Here is a 19444-nt window from a genome sequence, read left to right as displayed (position 1 = left end):
ATATCATTAACTATAACTACTAGATCTGATAGATTTGGACATAGACGCGAGTGAAGTCTAACCGGACACGAGAGAGAGATCCGATCAGCTGCTGTTGATGCAGAACACGCAGCTCTGTATGATCACAGCTCCACCGCTGTGACGGATCGTTGAGCCGAGCAAAATACACTTAGAGTTAGACCTAACACACTTAGCTAGTTTATCTACTCTGGAACTAGCTAAACTAGTTATAAATATATGTATTCTTTACTGTCGGGTCACTTATTACAGGTTCAGCGAGCTGCACGAGACTGACGGGCTGTCAGGAGAGGGAGAGGAAAAGAGAGCACCCCGTTTATTTTTCCCATTTTATTATCCAGAATTTCTGTAAACTTTTGAATAAAGTAGTTCATCTCCTATTAGTAGTTTGTTTAAATGCATTAATTATGTTTTTTTTCCATTAACATAAAATAAATCTCACGTACCCCCTGCCGTACTCCAACGTACCCCTAGGGGTCCGCGTACCCCCATTTGAGAACCACTGACTAGAGAATTCGAACGGCACTTATCATGGCTGCCACTGAGGGACTTCCGGGTCATTTCACTCCGTTAGGAAGGTTCCTAAGCTAAATGGACTATTCGACTTCAGCCCCGGCCGATTAATGGCGTCGGTGGGCGTCAGGCCGACGATGAGCGTCGACATGCCCAACACAGATTGATGTGTCCCGCACCGTCGGGTCTTTTCAACCGTGCAGACGCCTTTTCGGCCGAAAACCCTTGAATCGGCGAGCAGTCGGCAAAAGAAATCACAAGTGAGGGACCCAAACAAACTATTAAGAAGGCAAATCTGAGATTTCATTTAACTCCAGCTCTCGACACAGGTTCAGGAAAGCCCCATGAGCTTCTCGCTGTAGAGTGAAAATGGAACGCACATGCTATTTGTTGTTTGTTTAGATCACGTAGTCTGTTCTTCTTCTCTGTCTTCCGGTTGTTGCCTCTTTTGAATGACGAATACACACTACCGCCGCCTGCTGGTAAGGAGAGTTATTGCCACTCACGCATGCGCAGCTCGTGCGTGCTTCTTGGCCGTCGGCTGAAGTTTTTGCGGTGTGTTCCAATGCGACACATGGCCGAGACGCGAGGCGACGCAACAGTCGGGGTCCGTCTGTGTCAGTTCTTTGTTGTCAGATTGGTATGTCCGGGCCTTAACAAGTAAAGAAGATAACAACAAAAAAACATGCATTTTCAGTCCTGATCCACCACCACTCCTCTGAACATTCTTAAAAGTCTAATGAAACACCCCAGCTCGTGTTCGTCACTTTGTGTGGGACTGGATTTTCTCTCCTAAGATGGCTCCTTCAGCTCTCTTGTGTTTCTGCACAGTGACCTGCAGCTGCCAGTACTTGAGGTAAACCCACATGAGGCTGCCATTCTTCCTCTTGTCCATGTTTAGCAAGTCAGCACAGTGCGTATCTCTCTTAAAAACATCCTTAAGATCAGACTCCAGGTCCAGTTCTGCCAGGACAGGGTCTTTGACAACCTTGATCAGCATGTTCTTCTCCATCTCCAGCCGCTGGTCCCGAGGTTGGATGAGGGAACAGTAAGCGTTCTGGCGCTCCAGAAGCTGATACTCCAGCTCCTTCAGAGTGGCGTTGGCTCGCTGGGACCGGTTGTCTTCTCGCTTCAGGGCCTGATGCAGTACCGCCCCTGCAGCGCCGGAGTTCACCAGCCTCTGCTTTTCTTCCTCCAATGCTTCACGCTCCTTGTAAGAAGACAGTATTTTCTTTTTAATGCAGGTCCATAAGGAAATAGCACAGTAGTGGAAATAAACTGCAAGACAAGATGTTACCTCATGTAGCTGTTTCCGTTCTTCCATCAGCTGATGGCTCTGTGAGACCATGGCCTGTTTGTAGCCTTTCACCCTCTGCCTTTCCTTCTCCAGCTCCAGCTCGAGTGTAGCTGCTGCCCTTCGCCTATCTGTTAGTGTCTCACGGTACTTTATCTCCATTTCGCTTTTTATTGTTGAAATGTCTATTTTATACTGAGCTTTGACCTCCTGGATCTCCCTCTGAGACTCCCTCGTCCAGATCCAACCTAAACGGCACAGTGGAAGTTGAGAAATGATTTAAATAAATAAGATAAATTGCAACTATCTTAAACTCAAGCACCTTTTTCTCAACCAATGGAATTATCTGAAGCTTGTGCTTGTTTGCTAGGTTCGAGAAAGTAAGTACAGTGAATATATCTTAAAATAAGAATGTATACAACAATGTAGACCCAAACAAAAAACCATACTGGCTTTAATAGATGAGATATTAAATTGTCTCTGTCTTTGTGTCAATTTAAAGTCATATGCAGGAACTCAATTTCTGTTTGTCATATTGTCAAGTCATGGCAAAGAAGGAGAATATATTTTAATTGCTACCTAATGGCATTTGATATTTTGGGTTTTCAAAAGCTCAACCAGCTTTGTATGAGCACATTCAATATCTCTACATTACATCATGTAATGTTGTTTTGCTATTCCTGTAACCTAAACACAGACACACTCTGATGTAACTTACGAAATGCAGCCAGTCCCAGCATTGGGACCAGCAGGGCGTAGTTCCATTGATGGCCATCACCGGCCCCCGCCCCCCTTCCTCGGGGGTCTGGCTCAATGTTCCACATGGGGGGGTCATTCAGGTTGTTCATGGAAGCTGCTGTCACAGACACATACACACATGAAGGAAGATCAACGCAGCATAGACTCCTCTGAATATGCATTACAATGAATGTTTACATTTTGCAACACAAACTGGTGCCCCTGAAGTAGCAGTGTCCCTTTTAATCAAACAGGCACACTGCAGTAATATCCTACTAGCTTCTATTAGCTTGTTAGCATTCACCGAATCAGATATGACTACGCTTGAAGGTTCATGATAGCTATATTATTTAATACAAACACATTACAGGACATAATAGTCGTGTAAATCCGACTACAAGTCGGCACACGTCTGTTAAATATTGGTGCTGCGTCTCACCTTGAATGATAAGTCTAGGTCACTTTTGTTCCTGCACACTCTGCTGCTTACACAAGTTTACTCGTTAGCAGTCCATCTATACCGACCGGGGGTATTTCGTAGGAAGTTACTTGATTAAAGATCAGTTTAGGTCTTAAGGGTAAACTCTGTTTGAATTAAGCGAGATGTATTGTAATCTCGAAGTGGTGTTTTAAAAGTTAAATCACGGTTAAAGTAGGGTTTAAATGATAACTGTCGGAAGTAAAATGAGCGACTCCCCCGTTTTCGCAGAATGGTTTGGTCCATTCTATGGAATATCTCATCCTTCACGGTGGCTCAGAATCGTTCCTTCAACTGACAACATGGCGAGTGTCCGTGCTGCTTCCCGTCTACTCTCCAAGAGGATATTATCTAAAACAACAGCTGTGAGTTTTTGCAATTGTCTACTTAGTCCTTCACATAACCCTATGTGATCTATCTATGTGTTTTCTACGCTAAAAGCAAACATTTTGCTGCACTTTCTGCTTTCGTAACTATCAGATTCTGACTTGCGTAACCTGTGTTATGTAGCTCAGGCTGTTTCAATGGGACACCTGGAAAATGGCTATTATGCTAGTCTAACAAAAGGTCATGTATCTATACCAAATCTATGTTTCGTTATATACATAGCGATTTATTTTGAGTCAAATGTCAACATTACAGAGGGATTTGAACAAGTCTGTTAGTTAACGTTACCTCTGTTGCCCTTGTGAAAAACTGTTTAAGCTAACAGTAGCTAGCACAATGTTATGCATACAATGCAAATACATTTAAAAGCGACTGCAGACTTAATGATTCTTACACATATACATGGTTAATCTCAAATGAAAAAATCAAGTACAAAGTGCACTATCAAATCTAAGCTATAAATGATTACACATATTAATGCTATATTATCGATTGTTATGGAAGTGTTATTAGCAAAACAAAGTTGCCTTTAAACATAGCAGTGCTTATTAGAGGAGTATGTTTTATGTAGTTAAGCATATTTCAGTTTATGGTTAATGTTGCAATGGAGCTGCTATTATATATATATATATAGTTCTCCACTGATATCAATTGTTGTATTTTCTGCCAGGTCCCTGCTGCTGCAGTTCAGGGATCCAGAGACTTTCACTTCTCCATCTATGGCAAGAATACAAGTGCCAAAGTATCCGATGATGTGAGTCACATATTTACTCTTTTTCACCATTATATAGGGTTATTTGTGTTGACGCATGATAGGGGTGTATTGTACTGTACATAAGTAAAACGGATAGTTTGTATTGCACTAATTTTGTTCACTGCATAATTTAGTGTCAATATTAAACTTGATAACTTGCTTGACTATCCACCGCTTGCTGGCTGCTTCTAATTGGAAGTTTTTTTGTAACTTCTGCCCTTTTATTGTTTTCAGATTTCTACTCAGTACCCAGTAGTAGATCATGAGTTTGATGCTGTGGTGGTAGGAGCTGGAGGAGCAGGGCTGAGGGCAGCCTTCGGCCTGTCTGAGGCTGGCTTCAACACTGCCTGCGTCACCAAGCTCTTCCCCACCAGGTCTCACACTGTTGCTGCACAGGTATGAGAACATACTGTATGTTATGTGTTCATTAAGGATTTAGATTATTTTGAAGGTTTTTCTACAGAGTTACAAGTTCAGATAATTTTGTATGATTAGACCGGATTAGACACATATAACTAACTCACAATACAGTGTTGTTTGGCACATTCTAAGCCTCATGTAGATTTAATCACTCAATTAAAAGTTCTTAATCTTTAATAAAGTAAATATAAACTGGTTTACAGGGCGGGATTAATGCAGCTCTGGGAAACATGGAGGAGGATGACTGGAGGTGGCATTTTTACGACACAGTGAAAGGATCTGATTGGTTGGGCGACCAGGATGCTATCCATTACATGACAGAGCAGGCTCCTGCAGCCGTAGTGGAGGTAAGAAGGCGCACACACGCGGAAACACATGCCCAATAGTGGATATGTAATTTTTTACTTTGTTTAATCAACACTTTTTTATTTTTGCATCCCATCAATTTTTTTATGCATAGCAGCAAATATCAAGTTGTTGTGCCTCTTTTCCAGCTGGAGAACTTTGGCATGCCCTTCAGCCGTACTGAAGAGGGCAAGATCTACCAGAGGGCCTTTGGAGGTCAGAGTCTCAAGTATGGAAAAGGAGGCCAGGCCCATCGCTGCTGCTGTGTAGCAGACAGGACAGGACACTCACTGCTGCATACACTTTACGGACGGGTAGGTCCCCACACGTGTTCTCTGCCCTTTATTTCACTCAGTTCCTTCCTAAAATACCATGGAATACAGTTTAACCTAATTTCATGTATCCGTCTTCTGTACAGTCCCTTCGTTACGACACCAGTTACTTTGTAGAGTACTTTGCCCTGGACCTGCTGATGGAAAATGGAGAGTGTAAAGGAGTGATCGCTCTCTGCATGGAGGACGGATCTATTCACCGCTTCAGGGCCAAGAATACTGTCATTGCTACTGGGTAGGTATCACACTCACTGTCACAAAAACAGGAACAAATTAGACATTTGTCTTATATCGACTCTCTGAACTTTGGCAGTAAACTTGAGATAGACAAGTTTAAAAATTAGTTGAATCTTCTCTTCCAGGGGTTATGGAAGAACCTATTTCAGCTGCACATCTGCCCACACTAGTACCGGTGATGGAAATGCAATGGTGACCAGAGCTGGCCTGCCCTGCCAGGATTTGGAGTTTGTACAGTTCCATCCTACTGGTGAGAGAAATAAAAAATATTCTTACTAACAAAAACGCAATCTTATTTATGAAAAGCCTTATCTTCTTTAATGCTCTACAGCAGCTAAAGGCATGCTTAAAATCTATTTCTATATTTTTGATAGTAACTTGAGCTAGTGTTGTTTCAATAAATGTTCAAAGTCCAATATGTTGTCTTTTTGTAGAGGTGTGATAAGACTCTGCCTAGTTGTCCTGATTGTCTTTTGTCCTGTGGTGCGGTTGTTGCCATTTTATGTTTCTGAGTTTGAATTTCTACAAAAAACTAATCATGGAAGAGATGTAAACCATGTTGTGTAATGCTTAGACAACTTCCTGTGTCTGGGAGAGATAACGGATATTTATCCTATTCACTTCATGGGAAATCTGTTACACTTGCACTTGGAATACTTTTAGGTTAGGTGAGGAAGTCATGCTTACATGTATGGAGGCTCCCCAATTTTTGGCTGTTCCATAGCTCTGTTCAGGCCTGGCTGTCTCCAATAACCGAGCCTAGTCAGTAAAAGACCAGTGGTCATCTTTATTTTTGTTCCTGCTGGGAATCTGACACCAGGCCCCTCTATGATGTGGCATGTAGGAGGTCAGCACCAACTGCTGAGCCACTGCAGATTTGTTCACCTTTTGTAAACCCCAATATCAATATATCATCAAGAATATTTGAGCCTTCTCAAATTTCAGCGAGTCCTTTTTAACATGTGAATCGTTCCAGGGATCTACGGAGCCGGTTGTCTGATCACAGAGGGTTGCCGTGGAGAGGGAGGCATCCTGATCAACAGTGAGGGAGAGCGCTTCATGGAGCGCTACGCACCCAACGCCAAGGACCTGGCCTCCAGAGACGTGGTGTCCCGCTCCATGACCATCGAGATCAGAGAGGGCAGGTATGGATTAAATGAGTGTGTGATGTAGTGTTTATTTTGGCAGCTATTTTTCATTTAGTGTAAGTCCTGTTTCAAATGGCCTTGTTCGTTATTTTCATATCTAGTCTACCCGATCCTTTAATTAAAGGTTAAACGGAATACAAGTCTTAGCATTATCAGGTAAACCCTACTACTTTAGTTTGAGTCAATAAAACTGTGGAGAATTACGTTTTCTTTTTTTGTCAGATTATATAGAATATTTCAGTCGATCTACTCTAGCCAAAATATGACCTTGTTTTTTTCTAAAGACCTCTGTTTTGTTTTTGTGCATCCTGACTCAATGTGTGATGCCGCTCTAGTCCTGATGAGTTTTTTTTTTTAAACTTTCTTTTCTGTCACTATTTTTCAATCAGTTCTTTTAGTCATAAAAATTACACTTTGATATAGCCTTGTTCGTCATGAAAAAAGGCGTTGTAAATGAACATACTTCTTAGTCATAGTTTGCATGAACAAAATGAAAACTGGTATGTCATGTAACTGTGTATGAAAGAAATGTCAAAACCTTTGTACACATAAATAATTTCCTTCCTCCTGTGTGTGCTCCTTCAGGGGTGTTGGTCCAGAGAAGGACCACGTGTACCTGCAGCTCAACCACCTGCCCCCCCAGCAGCTGGCCACACGGCTGCCTGGTATCTCAGAGACGGCCATGATCTTCGCTGGAGTCGACGTCACTAAAGATCCCATCCCTGTTCTACCCACCGTCCATTACAATATGGGTGGAATCCCCACCAACTACAAGGGACAGGTATGTGATGTGTGCACGAGCACCTGCATCCACACTAATTACAACCAAGTGACCCACCTTATTAACTGTTTTTCCCATCAGGTGATCACTTATACTGAAGGATCCGACAAGGTGGTTCCTGGCCTGTATGCGTGCGGCGAGTCGGCGTGTGCCAGTGTCCATGGAGCCAACCGGCTGGGTGCTAACTCTCTGCTGGATCTGGTGGTGTTTGGAAGAGCCTGCGCCCTCACCATCGCCGAGGAGAACAAGCCAGGTGAGCCCCCTCTAATGGCTAATGCCTACTATAAGAATAATGAGATTCTTAAAGCCAGGGAAGGCAGTTTTCTGGAAAAGGTAAAAAAGCAGTAGAATTTCCAAATACAGCCCTTACGGTGTGTCCACATAGCAGCTTTGACCAAATCTTGAAAATCCTGGAGCTGGGCGTGTCTGACAGCTTGGGGATTTCGCGACCAACAACCAATCACATGAATATCACATGAATATCCCGCCCCCGACATACAAAGCAAAACAACCCGGTTCTTCTACACTATTGTCAAATAGGAAGGGCTATGATGAACATTTATTTTTTTAACATTTTGAACATTTATGAGATTAATGTTTATGGTGCTATTTTATGCTACATTTCATGCTGGCTAATGATACTGTCTATGCTTGCTAGCAACGAAGTACACTAGCAACGATGTAAACTGGATATAAAATCCCCAAACAAGCGAAAACCTACCAATTTCACCCACTGTCTCTGCCACCTCCCTCCATGCCTGGTTCCTCCGGTTTGTATCCCGGTAAGTAAATAGGGACTGGTCATAAAGAACCGGGTGATTTGCTACCGCAATAACTAAGTTCTCCTCCATTTTTGTGGAATATAGAAATGAAATGCGGTCTGGTTCTCCCAGCTTGCACGCGGTTTGATTGGCTAGCGCTTGAACTGTCAGATTTGCATAAACGGATCTGATTGGCTGTCGCTTCCAGCTCAGCCTCAAAAGTTGAACATTGTTCAACTTTGGAATCCTGAACATCCTGAAAATCCTGGAAATCTTCGCCTCGCCCCCCCACAATGCAGTTCGGCGACAAGCGAGGGAAAGTGACGTCATCCCCATTCAAAGTCAATGGGTGGAGACGCGCTGGAAGCGGTGGACAAATCGCCAAAAGCTGCTGTGTGTACGGGCCGTTATCCTGCAGCTCTCCTCTCTACACACTCTTTCCTGAGCCCCACCCACCAGAACCTGAACTAGTCATTTTTTTCCTTTACATTTTTGCAAGCTTGTGGGCCTGACATAACCGCAGAACATTTCTCTCGTCTTTTTAAAACACTTTCGATATTGTATTATTGCATTATATACTTTCTTATAGACTCTCTTTTTACTAAGTCTGTCTTGCTTTTTCTGGGTTGTTTAAGCACCTTCTGAAGGGACGTGCATCTGCTAATGTAGAACAGCCAATAAGAATGCCTTCTCTCTGAAATGACCTGTGATTGGTCAAAGTCTTCTGCCTACAATTTCTGAAGCCTGTAAACAGAGGAGGTGCTGAAGTCTAGTTTCCTCTGAGCCTTATTTTAAATAATCTCAAAGGTCAGAATGGAGTTTTTGCAACATGACTCAAATAACCTAGTTTTAAGATCTGTTGAGATTTTTTCACATTTGACCCTGAGCGAATATGTCTAGGAAATCAGATTAATTTTTCTAGATGGATGTAAAATTTAAGTCGAATATACTAATTTTCAGTTTTGATGTAAATGAACACCACTACTACAGGATTATATTTAGTGTTGCAGTGCAAATCACCTGCTTACTTCATAGCTGACTCTGGTGTGTTGTTTCCTCTTCAGGAGAGAAACTGTCCCCTCTGGCGCCCAGTGCAGGAGAGGAGTCTGTGGCCAACCTGGACAAGCTGAGGTACGCCAACGGAAGCCTGAGAACCTCCGAGATCAGGCTCAACATGCAGAAGGTAAACACTAAAGAAACACATGAGATCCCTTACATTGTGCATTAGATACATTATTTGAAATGTGTTTCCTAAAGAAACTTCTTCAGAAACGCATAAATAATCTGCCTCTTCCTGCTTTTCCTTAGACTATGCAGGCCCACGCTGCCGTGTTCCGTACCGGCTCCGTTCTGAAGGAGGGATGCGAAAAGATGGATGCCGTTTACCAGACCTTGGCTGACATCAAGACCTTTGACAGAGGTACTGCACTACTGATTGACTGTCTTTTTACAGCTCCTTGAGTCTCTTTCATGCTGCAAGTGCTGAAGTTCCTTCTCTTTCTTCTCCTCCAGGCATCGTGTGGAACACAGACCTGGTGGAAAGTTTGGAGCTGCAGAACCTGATGCTGAACGGCATCCAGACCATCAACTCTGCCGAGCAGAGGAAGGAGAGCAGGGGAGCCCACGCCAGGGAGGACTTCAAGGTGGAATTTGCTATACTAAATCTGGGTTTCTTTCTCATTGTTGCTGTGTTTTTTTCCTTGCCAGTGTTCTTTTTATGTTTTTGCATTAGCAAATTATTCCTGTGTATTGCTGCCGGTCTTTCCTCTGACATTGTTTTTGTTCGACTTTATTCCAGGATCGTCTCGATGAGTATGACTACTCCAAGCCCCTGACGGGTCAGGTGAAGAAGACCTTCGAACAGCACTGGAGGAAACACACTATGTCCACAGTCGACGTAAAGACTGGAACGGTGAGTGTTGTGGGGCTTACAGCAGGAAGTTGGGCTTTTCTAGTAACCATTATTCACTTAATATGCCAGAAGAGGTTTGATCTTTGTTTTTGTGTGTTCCCAGGTGAGCCTGGAGTACCGCCCTGTCATCGACACCCCTCTGGATGAGCAGGAATGTGCCCACGTCCCTCCTGCCATCCGCTCCTACTAAGAAGATTCCCTTGCCCACGCTCTACTCTCCTCACACATTCAATACACTCATTGGCCTGCTATTTATCAACTTACTCTCCCTGTAAAAGAGAGGACATTTTGGGACGTTCATTTAAATCGCACATGTGTATCCCTTCTCGAATTGTAAAATACAAAAAAAATCCCTTCGTCTCACCTTCTTGTTCCTCTGTGGTTTGCCTTGATTTAACCTGCATGCAGCCAATATGATTTCAACATTGTGACCTCTGTGTGAGCTGGATATTGTTGTATATATTACCAGGCAACAAAAAACATAAAAAATAGTTATGTGTTGCACCACTTAAGCTTTGCTTTCTGTGATGACACCATACGCTCATATTAAAACTTTGCAATGCTTTCTTTGATTACATTTTTTCTTTTTTCGCTTTCTGAACAGAACAGATTTGAAATGCACATGTTGCCGACAAGCAGCAAAGGGAACTTTTAAGTATGTAAATATTGCATAAATGCACAATAAATACGTGTTATACTGTATTTTCTTTGTCGAGTAGGCTATGAGGTAGTATTTTCTTGCTCATTATGGCCTTCAGTGTTGGGTGCTTTCTGTGACACTTCATGTGTGGTTCAAATGATAAAGAACATCTCATGCTACGTACAGTAGATCAACTGCTGACTGTCTGTAAGCTTCAATCATCTAGTTATTAAAAGGTTAACCAAATCAAGCAGTTCTGTGTGTATGTATTCAGCCACAATGTGTTGAAACAATGGCTTCTTTCTACTAAGTGGGATTGCTGTATGCCCTCTGAAAACTTGATAAATTCCAGGAAGAGTCAGTGTTGTGTGCAAAGCTTTTAGGGTGCTGATAAGCAATTAAACACTGAGCGCCAGCTCTGAGTGCATCATGAGCGGTGAGAGAGGTTTCCATTCCAAAACAAAACTGTTTGTGAAAGAACCTCACACTTTTCCTGCTTTGCCAGAATGGCTTTTAAAAATGTAGCCTACTCACTTGACGTACTACACAGATTCCCAATCATTGCTTCTTGTTCTAAATCATTGAAAGGATTACTTAATTTATTTGCTATAAGTTCATTTGTTCTCCTCTTACTACCATTTGTACTTATTTTTACATGTTCAATAAAGTGCAGACATAGAAACAAGAGCATTTTGGTTTTGTTTGTTCACAACAACAACACAGACTCCTCCATATTTGAATTCCCATATGTGCATTGAAGTGAAATCTTTTGGTGCAATTGGACCAAGGTACGTTTTAACGGTTTGTTTTGTTAAAACAAGTATGCCACTCAATGTTTCGTTTCCATAGGTGGGTGGGTCTCCAGTGCTTCCTTGCTTCTGATTGGCTAGTTTGCCCTATGCTTGCGCTGTACTCTTCAAAAATAAAGGTTCTAACTCTTTGCCTTTACACAGTGCAAAAATGACAAGCTTCTGCTATCTTTGATGAGCGATTATTTTTGGCCATACGTTTTTAATAAGACTGACGAAGTTGGAATCAGTTGTAGTTACAAGCAACTATCCCAAATACTATGAAATACTTTTACTGTTTCTTAAGTAGGCTACTCTCCTGTCAAAGTCCCCTCCATAGTACAACAATGCCTGTCTTTCTGCTATATGTCATATGTGATGAGCAATACAAATACTTTAAGTTCTTAAGAAGACTGATCATTTTGGACTCAGTAGTTAGACTATAGCGCAAAGACTATAAAATACTTTTATAGGCTACTTTCAGATAAATCCTCTGTCAAAGTCCACCCTGAATACCCCAGTGCAGATGCTCCTGTTGTCTCTCAAACACAAGCAGACACATTACTTTTCAAAAATGGAAAGTTGTCTTGGTCCCGCTCCCCACTTGAAAAACAGGGTAAGTTTAGTGCTGCTAATGTAATGAAAATGGCTCCAGGCCCCACAAGATATGCTGTCAGCCATGTCTAAGACCTGAAGTCAGCATTGAGCCCTTCTTAACACCATCAATAGAGGATTGATGAAACAATATACTTGACATTATGAATTTAAAGGTGAGATGCATGCATGGGGACAGTTAGGAGTTGGGTGGGGACCACTTACAAGTCCACATTGGTTTGTTCATTTTGGCAGGAGTGTAGAAATCAAAAGGGAGGCAACGGCATGCCTTTGGAATGCTGACACTGGAAGGGAAATATTTCCATATTGACCCCAAACACAATAGAAGTTACTATCCTTGATAATATACTGTACATTTCTTAAATGTCAAAATTGTACTTGGAAATAATATAGATCCTTTAACAACAGCAAAAATATCATCCTTTAAAATGTTACGTCAATCAGTGAGATTTTTTGGTGATTTATATATTTTACAATGGTCACATAATAGGAACTAGAAAATGCATTTCCTGCAGAAAATGCGTGCGAATGCTGTAAACTGTGAACATTTATGGCTGAATTGAGCTGAAAATGCAGAAAAAGCTGAATGTGTTATTAGCTGAATGGTAGCTGCTTTTAGCACAAAAAAATAATTCTTTCATATTTAAAAGAAAAGGTTTAAAAAAAGGTATAAACAACAACATGTATAGCCTTGATGTCCTGAAATAGCTGAATAATGTAATAGTTGAATGGTTTCTGCAGCTGAAAATAGGCTGAAGGAGTTAAATATCACATGTAAGTAGTAGTGAATGAATTTGTATTAAGATGAGAAAATAAAGTAAAAAGGCTTGGGAAAGCAGAAGAATATTTGAACTGCAAACTTTTGAACTAACTTGATGGTGAATGATCTGTCGCCATGCCAACGGCATTTTATGACATCCCATAATACTCTTAGATGTGTTGATGGCTGCATCGTTACCAAACCTGTGAAGTTTTGGGCCATTTCGAGCATTTTCACTGAAGTTATGAGAAAACCGTGTTTCATGGTGAGCATTGTGTTGCCATGGCAACGGCATTTGAAGAAACCTCAAAACTTTCCCGTAGATGTTTTCACGGCTGGACTGTGAGCACACATGTGAAGTTTGAGCACTTTTTGAACATTTTCATAGGAGTTATACATTAAATTAGGAGGTTACATTACTCTCTCTCTTCTCTCGATCGCCCTATCTGTCTTCTCTCTCTTGATCGCCCTCTCTCTCTCTTCTCTTGATCATTCATCATCATCGGTGTGTGTGTGAGAGAGAGAGAGAGAGAGAGAGAGAGAGAGTCTGTGAGTGAGTGAGTGAGTGAGTGAGTGTGTGTCTGTGTGTTAATTGTTACAGCTCAAATGCATTGCAATAACTTCCATGTTAAAAAAAGACTTTAAAAAGCTGAATATTTTAAAAAGTATAACATTTAGAAAAAGTTGAAGGTTTCCCATCGATTCCTGAACAGGCTGAATAGTTTAATATTTGAATGGTTTCTGTAGCTGAAAATAAGCTGAAGTTATGGAGTGCCAAAGTATTGGCTGAAATAAGGGGAATAAAGATTTGAAGCACTATAGTGGAATGCTGCAAACAGCATTCGCACTAATTATGGATGTATAGTCAGGGCTGCACATAACTGGTGCGCAGGTGCGCATGCGCACCTCCGCCAAAAAATGAGCACTGGGTCATTTGAAAAAAGGCGCATTTGCGTACCAACATTGAGGGAGAGAGGAGAGAGAAGAGAGAGAAGGGAGAAGAGAAGAGAGAGAAGGGAGAAGAGAAAAGAGAGAAGAGAGGAGAGAGAGAAAGATATTTGCGAGTTGCATATGAACTCAGGGTTGGCCCCGCCCCCGCCCCCGTAGCACTGGCGTTATAGATGTTCGCCTAGGGCGCCAGATCCGGGGAGGCGCTGCGCTGGCAGCTCTGGGAGGGAAAAAAAATGTTTGACCGTTGGGGCTCATCCTAATTTTCGGCCTTGATGTAACAACATTCATAATTAAGTAAATGTAACACCCTTTTCACCCCGGTTACACGTTTCATTTGCCCTGTACGATGGGCGCTGTAAGTGATGAAAATGGGGGATGTTGGCTTAGCTGGCGCCCGCAGCTCACAGCCAAAGTGCGAGTGAGCGTGGGATCGAGGGACGGTGCACCGGTTCCGGCGCTGTTGTTATTAGCATCTGGTGCTAGCAGTGGCGTTTTCTCCTGGAGGCCAAGGGAAGCCAGGCTTCCCCTGTTTTTTCGGATTGTAGTTATAATTTTAATAAATAAATAAAAACACTTCGTTTGGTTTCGGTAATTGTTCTTTGCTGTGTGTTGCTGCCGGCCCGTCTCCCCCATTCTCATTGAGTATTTTACAAAGAGTGAAACAAACAGCGCCCCTCTAGATGTTATGGTGAAACAGTAGATTGCACTCACTGTTGCGAGAGGAGGCCAGCCGAATCTGGCTTCCTTTGGTGAAAAAAAATTGAGGGATTGACCAATCAGATGAGGCTCACGTGATGTCCCTTCCAACCTGTGATTGGTCAGGGCCATGCCAAGGGAAGCTGGAGGCGGCTGGCTTCCCTTGCCTCACAATCCAATCAAATCGCATCAAAGTGATGCGTCCTAAAATCCGGAAGTAAGCTGCGCTCGGTTTCCCTCGACAACAAATAAATGGGATTTCTCCATAGGACTTAGGAAAATAGCTCGAAATAAGGTCAGTGGAAAACGAACCTGTTAGATAAATGCACGTTTTGTTCAGTCGGATAATATCCACATGTCTACCCTACTTTTATAATTTTCGAATCATAAATCTAATCGATAGAAGATAGATAGCGTCACTCTCACCGCCGTTAGAAAGTAGCAAGCAACTGAAGCAAGTGCAATTATGGAGGGTGGAGATTTGGAGTATGTCATCAAAAATAATTGTACTAAACTTCCGCTATAGCAGCAACAACAACAAGAAATACAATCTGATGACAGGCCAATGCCCAAACTGGAGCTGTGTACAGAGAGGAAAAAAGGAGCGAATCGGACGTAAAACGTTAAAGGTCTCCTGATTTAGTTTGTGAATGAATGCTTATTAGAATTTCGGCTGGAGAGTGCGTGCGGACCTGTCGGTTAGATAACAGGCGTGTGTAAGTCCTGCATCTGTATGATACAAATGTGTGTAAAATGATACCGGGTGCTGTAATCACTCATCTGGTTACGTTATTATATTGACCACCACACCCCCGACCCAAAAGAAAGGACGTATTATTGGCTTCCCCTAATTTTTTCCCCACGCCACGCTACTGGGTGCTAGCTGCTCTAACGGATATAAGAAGAAGATGTTTCTACAATAATGTGGAGGGAGAGTCCTCTCCAGTCAGACTGAGGCTGATAACTACAGCTCAGTGAGGTAAAGGACTCTGAGTGTTTAGATAGTTCACTTTAGTCTAAGTTGTCTCAGTGGGTCTCAAACGTTTTGGTCACAATTTATGTAAACACATATTTCCAAGGCACTCCTTTATAATTATTGGGATAAACAGGTTTGAAATCATTCCAATGTATACTATAGGACAGTAAACCAAAAATATCCTTTAACACTGGAAAGATTTAAAAAAAATGCATAAATAAATAAATGTTAAGGTAAAATAAGATATGAACAACAACAATAAAATAAGTTACATTAATTTGTTATTGGCTATGGTAGGTTATTGGTTATGTTCACATACTTATTTGATTACATCCACTTGTCTAAGATGACAACGGAGACTTTCGACCCAAAACCAGCAGCTATCGCAGACTCAACCAGAGAGAAAGTAGTAGGCCTACATCATCAGCTACCATGTCTGACAGAGAGGAAGACAGTGAGGAGAACAGTCAGGAGGGTAGTGATGACAGCTTGTAGGATTACTGGTCGTGCTAATGTTGTCTTGTGTTCACCTCTGCATGTGTGTTCTGTGTTCACCTCAGCATGTGTGTTCAGTGCCGTGTGTCTGGCAATAAAGTCAAGACCCCCTCAAAAGTTACGGTTTATTTCATTTTAAGGATGAGCACCAAGCAACATCTCCAGGTGCTCCTTTGAGAACCAGGGCAAAAAAGTTATGCGCACCCCTGTGTATAGTGTATAATGCTGTGGGTGGAGGGGGAGGTGGGGGTAGTGTTTTATTTAAATGGTTATTTAGATAATCAATCAATGGTTATTTAGATAATCAACAAAGAAACAAAGTACTTGAAACATACATTTTGGTAACAATTTTGAATATGATCATTTTCTTGAGCTTTAAACTCCTGGGGTCAAAATTACCACCAAGAATAAAGGGTGTAAAGTAAGTGTGAAGATAAAGGAGGGTTAAGAATACATTATGTAACACTTCTATGTACTAGGTTGCTTTCAATGAGGAGTAGAAGATAATATAAATAGAAAAAACAATATCAAATTAATATAGCCGGCATTTTATTAAACATTCATACAACACTTTCACAAACCCCTCATCCACCCCAGTGAAACCCAATCTGCTATCATGGACAAAACAACATTAATCGAACCCGGGTAGTCTGTAGTTTCTCTCTCTGGTAATCCAATGACCATCAGTCCTTTTTCTGGTGAGTAGAATCCTTTAGAATCCTTTTTCTGGTGAGTAGAAGACAAAAACTGCAGCTACAAAAACCTCCGTCGGTTCTGCTAGTTCCTGGTTCCCCGCAGCATCAAAAAAAGCACATCATCAAACAATTCGAACACTGCCCACACTCTTACACACAGGACCCACCCTCAGCTGCCACTCATTGAGCCCTGATTGAGCCTCATTAACAACCACACCTGGCCTGCTCTTCCTCTCCTCCCTCATATGCAGACTCTGCTGCCCCAGCACTGCCCCGAGTGGGAGTTGCTGGTTATTACAGGGTGAAAAACTCACTGCATTATTTGAGTGGGTTACAATCATACAGCTTTTTTGTTTTTGTTTTACAATATCGTAAAGTCTATTTTTAACACACTATTGAGTTGGCTTTTTCATTACATTTAAATTATAAATTGTACCTAAAATAATACTGAGTGAGCAGGATATGCATATTCACACAATATGCAATCATAGGATATTTTTACTTCGAAAGAGATTTGTCCAAATTGCCAAATTTGTTACAAAATAGTACAAATGCAAAACATTAAAAACAATGTTTTTTGGTGAGTGAAGTCCAAAGCCGTATAGATTCTTTGATTTTTACAAGGTGAGAGAAAATAGATCCACATTGTCCTATTAAACTTAGATTTTTCAAATTTTTAGTAAATGTTTCTCATGTAAATGTTTTCTTTTCTAAATTAAAGTAAATTATTTAAAAAGGTTGAGTAAGACTAAAATTGTTTAAATTGTCAAATGTCAAACACCACTCCTGAAATTGACTTTGGTTGAAGTTTATTATAATATTGATATTATATAAAGATCTATATATAACATTTATTAAGCCTTACGGGTTCCTTTTAAAATATACACTGAACAAAAATATAAATGCAACACTTTTGTTTTTGCTCTCATTTTTCATGAGATGAACTCAAAGATCTAAAACATTTTCTATATACACAAAATAACCATTTCTCTCAAATATTGTTCACAAATCTGAAAAAATCTGTGATAGTGAGCACTTCTCCTTTGCCGAGATAATCCATCCCACCTCACAGGTGTGGCATATCAAGATGCTGATTAGACAGCATGATTATTGCACAGGTGTGCCTTAGGCTGGCCACAATAAAAGGCCACTCTGAAACGTGCAGTTTTATCACACGGCACAATGCCACAGATGTCGCAAGTTTTGAGGGAGCGTGCAATTGGTATGCTGACAGCAGGAATGTCCACCAGAGCTGTTGCCCGTGAATTGAATGTTAATTTCTCTACCATAAGCCGTCTCCAAAGGCGTTTCAGAGAATTTGGCAGTACATCCAACCGGCCTCACAACCGCAGACCACGTGTAACCACACCAGCCCAGGACCTCCACATCCAGCATGTTCACCTCCAAGATCGTCTGAGACCAGCCACTCGGACAGCTGCTGCAACAATCGGTTTGCATAACCAAAGAATTTCTGCACAAACTGTCAGAAACCGTCTCAGGGAAGCTCATCTGCATGCTCGTCGTCCTCATCGGGGTCTCGACCTGACTCCGGTCCGTTGTCGTAACCGACTTGAGTGGGCAAATGCTCACATTCGATGGCGTCTGGCACGTTGGAGAGGTGTTCTCTTTACGGATGAATCCCGGTTTTCACTGTTCAGGGCAGATGGCAGACAGCGTGTGGCGTCGTGTGGGTAAGCGGTTTTCTGATGTCAATGTTGTGAATCGAGTGGCCCATGGTGGTGGTGGGGTTATGGTATGGGCAGGCGTATGTTATGGACGACGAACACAGGTGCATTTTATTGATGGCATTGTGAATGCACAGAGATACCGTGACGAGATCCTGAGGCCCATTGTTGTAACATTCATCCACGACCATCACCTCATGTTGCAGCATGATAATGCACGGCCCCATGTTGCAAGGATCTGTACACAATTCCTGGAGGCTGAAAACATCCCAGTTCTTGCATGGCCAGCATACTCACCGGACATGTCACCCATTGAGCATGTTTGGGATGCTCTGGATCGGCGTATACGACAGCGTGTTCCAGTTCCTGCCAATATCCAGCAACTTCGCACAGCCATTGAAGTGGAGTGGACCAACATTCCACAGGCCACAATCAACAACCTGATCAACTCTATGCGAAGGAGATGTGTTGCACTGCGTGAGGCAAATGGTGGTCACACCAGATACTGACTGGTTTTCGGACCCCCCCAGACCCCCCAGAAAGCAAAACTGCACGTTTCAGAGTGGCCTTTTATTGTGGCCAGCCTAAGGCACACCTGTGCAATAATCATGCTGTCTAATCAGCATCTTGATATGCCACACCTGTGAGGTGGGATGGATTATCTCGGCAAAGGAGAAGTGCTCACTATCACAGATTTTTTCAGATTTGTGAACAATATTTGAGAAAAATGGTTATTTTGTGTATATAGAAAATGTTTTAGATCTTTGAGTTCATCTCAAGAAAAATGGGAGCAAAAACAAAAGTGTTGCATTTATATTTTTGTTCAGTGTATATATGTTTTGTATAATGCTCTGGGCTGATATGTGCCTTATTTTCATTTGAAAACACATGGCAATTTTATTAATACAGCAGAGGAAAATATTTGCTAGAGGATCAATGTGGCTGATCGTGCGTTGATCTTCGGATCAGGGGGGCACTGGTTCAATCCCCACTACAGTCAGCATGTCGTTGTGTCCCTGGGCTTC

The 19444-nt window shown here is 42.0% G+C and overlaps 2 protein-coding genes across 3 annotated transcripts; one reads left to right on the top strand and one right to left on the bottom strand.

Annotated features, from left to right (window-relative positions):
- Window positions 1-588: 588 nt before the first annotated feature.
- On the bottom strand, window positions 589-3134 carry LOC117540806 (coiled-coil domain-containing protein 127-like). 2 transcript variants are annotated; one of them, XM_034207662.1, is made up of 4 exons: window positions 3003-3134; window positions 2544-2678; window positions 1829-2073; window positions 589-1741 (listed from the first exon to the last, which is right to left on the bottom strand). In XM_034207662.1, the coding sequence occupies exons 2-4, from the start codon at window positions 2671-2673 to the stop codon at window positions 1295-1297; spliced, it is 822 nt and encodes a 273-aa protein (XP_034063553.1). In that variant the 5' UTR covers window positions 2674-2678; window positions 3003-3134; the 3' UTR covers window positions 589-1294. The 2 variants fall into 2 exon arrangements, with proteins under 2 accessions (XP_034063553.1, XP_034063554.1); XM_034207663.1 differs by having other exon boundaries at window positions 2544-2681; window positions 3003-3089.
- A 57-nt stretch (window positions 3135-3191) lies between these two features.
- sdha (succinate dehydrogenase complex, subunit A, flavoprotein (Fp)) lies at window positions 3192-11443 on the top strand. The gene is made up of 15 exons (XM_034207661.1): window positions 3192-3406; window positions 4099-4182; window positions 4417-4578; window positions 4806-4949; window positions 5097-5261; window positions 5366-5514; window positions 5642-5766; window positions 6493-6661; window positions 7250-7445; window positions 7527-7698; window positions 9271-9389; window positions 9515-9626; window positions 9719-9849; window positions 10005-10118; window positions 10222-11443. Exons 1-15 carry the CDS (start codon window positions 3227-3229, stop codon window positions 10306-10308), a joined length of 2109 nt encoding a protein of 702 aa, XP_034063552.1. The 5' UTR covers window positions 3192-3226; the 3' UTR covers window positions 10309-11443.
- Window positions 11444-19444: the final 8001 nt, after the last annotated feature.

The sequence above is a fragment of the Gymnodraco acuticeps genome, unplaced genomic scaffold (genome assembly GCF_902827175.1).
Source record: "Gymnodraco acuticeps unplaced genomic scaffold, fGymAcu1.1, whole genome shotgun sequence".
Classification (NCBI taxonomy): Eukaryota; Metazoa; Chordata; class Actinopteri; order Perciformes; family Bathydraconidae; genus Gymnodraco; species Gymnodraco acuticeps.
This window is presented reverse-complemented; position numbering and strand designations above follow the sequence as displayed.

Coding starts and splice junctions, on each gene's coding strand:
- LOC117540806 (XM_034207662.1), bottom strand. CDS start 2,673: ATGAACAACCTGAATGACCCCCCCATGTGGAACATTGAGCCAGACCCC. Junction 2,074..2,543: donor GCTGGGACTGGCTGCATTTC/GTAAGTTACATC, acceptor TGTGCCGTTTAG/GTTGGATCTGGACGAGGGAG. Junction 1,742..1,828: donor AACGGAAACAGCTACATGAG/GTAACATCTTGT, acceptor TCTTCTTACAAG/GAGCGTGAAGCATTGGAGGA.
- sdha (XM_034207661.1), top strand. CDS start 3,227: ATGATAACTGTCGGAAGTAAAATGAGCGACTCCCCCGTTTTCGCAGAA. Junction 5,262..5,365: donor TGCATACACTTTACGGACGG/GTAGGTCCCCAC, acceptor TCTTCTGTACAG/TCCCTTCGTTACGACACCAG. Junction 9,850..10,004: donor ACGCCAGGGAGGACTTCAAG/GTGGAATTTGCT, acceptor ACTTTATTCCAG/GATCGTCTCGATGAGTATGA.